General features: G+C 29.7%; 2 protein-coding genes across 3 annotated transcripts in view; one reads left to right on the forward strand and one right to left on the reverse strand.

Moving 5' to 3' along the window:
• Positions 1 to 310, reverse strand: part of LOC131940689 (myosin-11) — a 50,642-nt gene extending 50,332 nt beyond the window's left edge. For both annotated transcript variants that reach the window (XM_059299429.1, XM_059299430.1), the window contains exon 1: positions 229 to 310. The gene's annotated coding sequence lies outside the window, so the exon portion shown is untranslated. The remainder of the gene's footprint in view (positions 1 to 228) is intronic.
• A 286-nt stretch (positions 311 to 596) lies between these two features.
• LOC131940692 (osteoclast-stimulating factor 1) lies at positions 597 to 6,800 on the forward strand. The gene is made up of 8 exons (XM_059299436.1): positions 597 to 831; positions 2,014 to 2,060; positions 2,237 to 2,351; positions 3,416 to 3,507; positions 3,735 to 3,854; positions 3,942 to 4,020; positions 4,111 to 4,200; positions 4,372 to 6,800. The coding sequence occupies exons 1-8, from the start codon at positions 774 to 776 to the stop codon at positions 4,428 to 4,430; spliced, it is 660 nt and encodes a 219-aa protein (XP_059155419.1). The 5' UTR covers positions 597 to 773; the 3' UTR covers positions 4,431 to 6,800.
• Positions 6,801 to 7,790: the final 990 nt, after the last annotated feature.

The raw sequence follows: 7,790 nt of genomic DNA on the forward strand, positions 1-7,790 counted from the left end.
GATCTTTTTCTTTATAGATATATGAATATGCCTAAATCTCGTCTAGATCTAAAAGTTTTAAATTGTTATCGTTAAGCTTAGTGTCAGTGTAGTTAAAAGTTGTTTCAGTTTCATACGTACTATCTAGTACTACGTACGTAGATCCTAGACTAGATCTATACTCTTGTGTAAAATGGGCCTACTTATTTGTAAAAGGATATTGTTATAACAATGTAAATTATAACTTACAACTCTCTTGGAACTAACTGCACAGAGGCACAAAAAAACAACAAACTAAATAGATCTATAAACCATATTCTTTTATGTTGCGTGTTTGGACGAGTCGCGCGAGTCTTCTCAAGTGAAGCCGCAAAATTATTTCCGAAAAAAATAATGCGAGAAATAATGAATTTATTAGTAATATGTGCCTCGTTAACCATGTGTACCCTATGTAAAAATAATAATATTTAATTTCAACATAAATTTCTTGAAAAAAAAAATACAAATAGAGATGCTTGTTTTTTCCTCCAAAAATAATGGCTAGTAAATAGTATTTAGATCTACAAATTCTAGTTTTGAAATTGTCCATATTTATATTAATACTTCCGTGTTTACACTTTGTATTCCTTACGTCTTACGAAGAAGGAAGTACAACCATCCAAATGTTATTTTTTGTTGCGTATACATAAATCTAGGCTGTTAATAAGATTAACAGATTAATTGACGATTTAACAATTTTCCTTTATTCTCTATTAAACTAAATTCAAGCATTTTAATTTAAACTAGAAATAAGAATGTCAACAGCCCCCGCCCCAAGACCAGTACGTCCACCACCTCCCGTACCGAAACCGGGTAAGACCTAAGTTTTTTGTCCAGATAAATACTATAAAATACAGCAACGCATTCTGTAGCCTATATTATTAACTTAAAGTTCTAGTCTTACGTTAGAATATATAATAATGATAGTATAATATAGTATATTAAAAAAAAATATACTATCATTATTCCACTAAAAATAGGCAGCTAGCAACTTTCTTCTCTATGTGAATGTCTCATGTCACTTTGATAACATACATATGAAATAACTTAATGCAGACTTATATTAACTTTACTTTCTTTTTTACTAGACTAGTTTTTCAGTTAAGTATATACTTAGGCTACTTAAAACTTACACTCATAAACACTGTTAACTCTACTAGCTAGTCTCTTGTTAAGTCTAGACTCCTAGAGTACAAGTACACTAGTCTAGTAGTAGCTCTTCATGTATATAATAGTATATAGTATATAGTATAATATAGGAACCTACTGAGTAGTCTTGTTTATTTATTAAAACATCTTCACAAGGTACAAGTTGTGTTAGCCTAACTGATTAATAACAGACTTTTCAAGGGGGGGGGGGGGCACTTGATTTTTTCAGGGGGGGGGGAGGGGCAGACACTAGTAAAAGTGTATGTTTACTATATAAATTCCATCTCGCTCGGGGGTGGGGTGGGGGTAGACTTTCTTCGGGGGGGGGGGGAGAGTCCCTCCTCCTCCTCCCCCCCCCCCCCCCCCCAAGAGATGCCTGGAAGAAACTCTGATTAATAATATTAATATGAAGGCCCTAAACATTGTAAACCCTGCAGCTACTTAGGCTTTCTCAAACCCTGTCTGTGCCCTAGCAGCAATACAAGGATTTTTTTCAGAACCTCTTATGTAGGCCTAAGTTAATTCTCAATCTCAAGCATATCAATGTTTTTGATAGAATAGTATTGGGCTTCATAGGACTTCAAGGGACTTAAATTTAGCACACTACACTCAACATGTATGTTCAAATCTATTCAAGTATGAGTTGCTCATTATTATTTGCCTTTTTTCTTCCCCCGGTTTGTATAATAGCTTTCTCAGCCTTCTTGAAACTTTTACTGATTCTGTATATGTATTTAGTTAAGACTAAACATCTCATATTATTCTTTCTTTTTCTCCCTCTGAATATCTCCACTTGATCTTTCCATCTTACAACTTTTCTACATTAATCTTCTAAACCTTTTACAGGTCAAGTCAAAGTAGTACGAGCCCTTTACAGATATGAGGCTCAGCAGGTAAATTCTTCCTTGTTTTGACTCAATCACTAAGTATATATTTACACACATATACATATATTTATACACACTTTTTGTAAACAGTATAATTCCTGTCCTCTAAACATTTTCTTGCCTAATTCTAAACATTTTCTTGCTTAATTTTTTTTTTTTTTTCCAAATCCAAATGTTTTTAGCCAGATGAGCTTACATTCGATGAAGGAGATACTCTATACATTTTGGATATGAAGGATTCTAATTGGTGGAAGGCCAAATGTGGTTCAAATATTGGTCTAATTCCAAGTAACTATGGTAAGTTTAATATCAGCAGTATCAAATACTTTAAAGTGATGGCATGGTTGGGTGGGAGAGCTTACGGTTACTAACTCCAAAGGTCCAGATTTCAAGCCCCTGGGCAGATGAGGCTCCTTGACTGGAAACAGTGGCCCATCTAGGTGAGAAAAGTCCAAACAACTGCTGTGTGAGGGCATATTTTATTCAGAGTCAAGTAGTTAGGTGGATCAAGTGGGTTTTATATTAACTATTTCTCAATGACAACGTCTCTCCAACACTTCTTCTTCCTCATTCTAACCACAACCTCTGACTGATGACCATACCCACCATTATACACCTCATTACTCCCACTCACAACACACCAGCTGACACTCGACCAGTCGCTTCCCTTATTACACTTCTTCACCCTGTACAACAACATACACATCAACAAACCCAGCTAAACTTAACACTTTCTAACAATACAATTAGAAGGGTGAATACATACATAGTTTAGAGTACTCCATTCCACATAAAAACTTCTCATACATTTCACATCACCATATGCTGCCTTGTAGATTGCTCATGGTTGGACAAAAGATGTGGAAATGAAAGCAAATCCAGGAAGAAAAACAGACTGGAAGTCAGAATCAACTAGCCATATGATGCATAACATGTTGACATATAATATTTAATTGTGTTGGAGGAAATCCCAAGCAATTATAAAATTAAGAACAAAGAAGAAGAAGAAATATTTTTTTAGAGGGGCATAATAACATATTTTAATGTGGAAAACATATGCCAAATAATGCAATGATTTTCATATTTCCACTGTTTCTAGATAGCAGTTTTGTTTAATCCTGTTAACCAAAATATTTTCTATTTATATTAAAAATGTCTTTGATATCATGTATTTTGCAATTATGAAAACATTTTGAAATAACTGAACTAATTTGTTGTTACACTTTTTTATTTTATTGTCATACTAAATTTGAAAAGGAGTCAGAATCAGCAAAGAGTAAGAAACATTCATTAACATGTTACATGCATGATTTTGCCTCATCACTGTAGTTTATATTATTTTTTGTTCTGTTGTGCACTAGTTGAAGGAAACACAGAATCTATAGACTACCCTCTGCATGATGCTGCTAAGAGGGGTAACATGGACTTTATGAGTGAATGCATCCAGAACAGAGTAATTGTTTGTTTTATTTGTAGTAGTTTTAGTAGGTTGACTTAGACATGTATTATTATATAAAATATTTTGTGTTTTTTATGTATTTTACATAGTGTTACAGAAAGAAAAAAAGTATTTAAATATATAAAGTCATAAATTTTCAAAATTATGTTATGCAACAAACATACATCTACACTTTTATTTTATCAATGTTTAATACTTCACTGAAATAAATCTTACCATAGGTTTCTGTAAATGGACTGGACAAAGCTGGTTCCACGCCATTACACTGGGCTGCTCATGGAGGCCATATTCAATGTATTCAAACTTTGCTTAGTATTCAGAACTGTGAAGTAAATGTACAGGTACAAAAAGAGTTCAATTATTCAGCTTTAATTGTATTTTTGCACTTCAATTTTTTTTAATAACCAAAATGTTTGTGTTTAATTTAGAACAAACTTGGAGACACACCTTTACATTCTGCTGCTTGGAAAGGACACTCAGAGGCTGTGAAAATGTTGCTAGATAAAGGTTAGAAAATCCCCCACAGTACAATAAATTCAACCTTTTTCTGTATATTTTCTGTATAATAATATTTGCATTGTGTTTTATGCATTTTAGGTGCACTTGTAGATATTAAAAACAAAGATGATAAACTACCAATAGATCTTACTAAAGATGCTGAGGTAGCTGCATTACTGAAACAAGCAGGTAAAAATAGTTTGATATCAAGTTTTGGTAAATACAGTTTGATGAAATAGTACAGTGAATCAAATGTTTTTTTCAAGCTGATTTTATTAATATTTTAGTTTAAGTCTAATAATTAGTCTTATCCAAAATAATCAGTAGTCTCAATTTAATTTTTTTCTCCTTTTTGTCTAGCTGGCGTAAGAGCGTCTAGATATTCAGATGATTATGAGGATGAAGAAGATTCTGATTGAAACATTGACACACAGTATTTGGATGGCTTGATCCATTTTGTTGATAAATGATTGAATAAGCATTAAATTTAAAAATATGGTGCATGTTTTGAGTGATAAGATGAAGTTACAGAATAAAAGCAATATTAATTCTGTTAATTATTTTCATGCTTTCTAAATCTGTAATTTCTTATTTGTAGTTTTAATTAAAAAGTAATTTATTTGGCAGGTTGGGCTAAAATTTTAAATGTAGATAATGCCTTCTTACATTCAGGTCAAAAGTGTTTGTATTGCTCCAGAAGAGGTTTGTCTCTTTCAATTTGGTCATTAATCTTAAAGTTATTTGCATTTTCTTATGATAACACTCTTCAAAACCTTTGACAGATAAAATTGATATTGAAAGGTAAATGTTTTACTTTGTCACTACTGTTTGTCAATTGTTATCTAAGGACCTATATAAATTTTATGTATAAAAGCTATTGTTTGTTATTTGAAAAATCAGTACAAATGATATAAGTAACTGTATATATATTGAAAATGTTGTAGTATTTATAAACATTGATATTTTGTAGAGCATGAAATTTTTCATTCATTGTTATTTTTATTTTTTTAATCGATATTCTTCATATATTGAAAGTTTTTCATTTAACATCGTGGCAAAAATGTAAAAAATTTTAACTCGAATCTGACAATTAAACTAATGAAACGTTTAAGATGCCATAAAAATATCAATACAGAATCTGCTGTTTCATTTCTTTAATAGTATTTTCTAATGTGTAATTTAACATTGATTTTTAGTTAGCATCTATTATCTAGAAATAAATTTAATATCCAGCTTTTCTAATAGAGAATTTCTATTTTTATGTAAAATACTAACAAAACATTTTATTGGGGTTTTGTCTTCAGATATAAAACCTTGCTTTGTCTTTACCTTTTTGTTTGCTTCATATTTTGTAAAATTTATTAGAAGCTAGAAATACAAGTAGATATGATGTTCATCATTCCAAAAGTTTCAATATGAAAGTTGTTAACTAGAGTATATTCTAAAAACTTCTACTAAACAAAATAATATATTCTCAGAGTATTATACTCTAAATGAATTTTTTAAAGGTATATTAAATAATACAATATTTTATTGCATCCTTTTAAGGGATTATGACTTATTATGTGATTTGTATCAAAATTTATTTTTGTAAAAATATGGGGTTGCACATTTTTTTAAAAAGTTCTTTTCAGTGTTGCCTTATCTGTAAATATAAATAACTAAATCATTATACACTTTTGTACAGAAAATTTTTTTAGCAGAACAACTATAAAGCTTGTTTAAGTTTATGATAATCAAACTATTTGAAAAGCTACTACTTCTCTGGAGTGTTTTTTTTTTACAATTTAAAATAATTTCTGTATTTTGTAAAGAAAAGTTAATTTTTAAATAAACCATTTGTATAGACCTCAAAAGTATAAGTATTGTAATATTTATGTTGACTTATTTTGACTCCTTTTAATCACTACAGATTGAAATATTTATTGTAAACTAATGCAAGTCACAAAATTAGTCACATATCAATATATTTTATTTTGCATCTTGAAAAAATAGAATTAATTTTACTCTTTTGTCATGGTTTGAAAATGATAACTTTGTACTGGTATGAATGCTAAATCACTTACATAATGATTGAAGTTTATAAAAAGATGAGTCCTTGTTCAGAATTTTTGAATGAAAAATAAATTTTTTAATGTGTAGTTTTCAAGAAAATAATTTTCAAACAACTTTGTTACTGTTATATCTTTCCAATAAGTTGCACAAGACTCATAGAATATTTATATTTTAAGTATATATTAGATTTCCACTTGCTTGAAACAAACTGGTCATATGCCAGAAATGTGTAGAATGGTAGAATGACCAAACTATGGGGGCTGGGGGGGGGGATTATTTAAGAGGTAAAAGTTGGAAGCTGAAATAAATGTATTGCTTTCTGAATTGTGTAATGGATAATCAATGGCCAAGTTTCATAAATTTCTTTAAATTTTGTTTTAGTTTGTTGGTTAAGGTTTTACATGAGTTTAATAATTCAACTGTCAATTACTTCAGCTTCACAACAGTAACTGGTGAATTATCTCCCGATTACTTCCCCTCCTTCACTGTACAATAACAGGATGTTAAATCATCTGTATCATTTATTATTAATGTTTAATCACTAAGTTCTGTATAAAAGAGCTAGCATTTTAGATAACTTTTTTTTTCAAAACACGCAATACAAAAAATATTACCAATCGTTTAAAATAAATGCTAACTTAACAATTCTGCTTCATTATAGGTATAAATCATTTATCTGTCTGTACTCTCTCTGTGATGTGTTATCTTTATCAATAAATGTAAGCATCACTCTACCACTTTATTTTTGTATACTAATTGTGTATTAGTGCATTAACTTCCACAACTTACAGAAGAGTATGAAGCTTGACTGCTAGAAAGTGTGTGAAAGTTTTCAATTACACCTAGATCTATATTTGGTGGCCAGTTACCTAACCGTTAAATCTCTTAGTTTATTTCTGTACATTTTTTTCCTTTGATGTTTGAGAAAGCAAGTTTTTTATATATATATATATAAATTAAAACATAGAATTTTTTATAGGCTTGTAAGAGAAATGATCAATTAAATTTCCAGACACATTAAAAAAAAAACATTCACAATTTGAATGATGGTTTTATTTATATTTAATCAATAACAGTCAAAAGAAATAAAATTAAACAATGTATTTTGCAATCAAATTACAATTGTTTTATTTGCAATTGTTCTTTCCTTTATAACACAACAAAGAGTAAATAGACAGATTCATGCACAGAAATAGTAAATAGTACAAGAAAGACAACCACTCTTTAAATCTTAATAAATATTAAAGACATCACTGTTGCCGAGGATAGTCTATTAACACAGGCAACTCAATACCTACCCTCCCTCCATTACTTTCCTAACATCTGGAAAGCCATGACTGATATGGAATAAAAATAACACTAACAAATAAATCAAAGTATACTTTAATGATAATTTTTAAAGTATTTCTCTGTTTATACACATGTAGTTTATGTTCAGTATATTTGACATATATATAACAATTTATTTAAATTTCTGCTTCTTTATATTTAGATTTCATTGTTTAGTTTAAAAAATCAATACTTTAAATCATATAGAATTTGCTTGGGTGACAGATTTGCAACCAATATATACTTAAAACTCAAGGCAAAATTTTAAAGAAGTAGGTTATGTAAAACCAAATTGAAATTAACTCTAGCAAACTTTTTCAAAAATGGTTTTAAATTTCAAAAGTTTGTTACTCAAACTTTTTTCAGGCACAATGGTTTAGCTAAATTTGAATTTG

This window comes from Physella acuta, unplaced genomic scaffold, assembly GCF_028476545.2.
Source record: "Physella acuta isolate Inbredline_101_S28 unplaced genomic scaffold, ASM2847654v3 ptg000325l, whole genome shotgun sequence".
In the NCBI taxonomy this organism is placed as follows: domain Eukaryota; kingdom Metazoa; phylum Mollusca; class Gastropoda; family Physidae; genus Physella; species Physella acuta.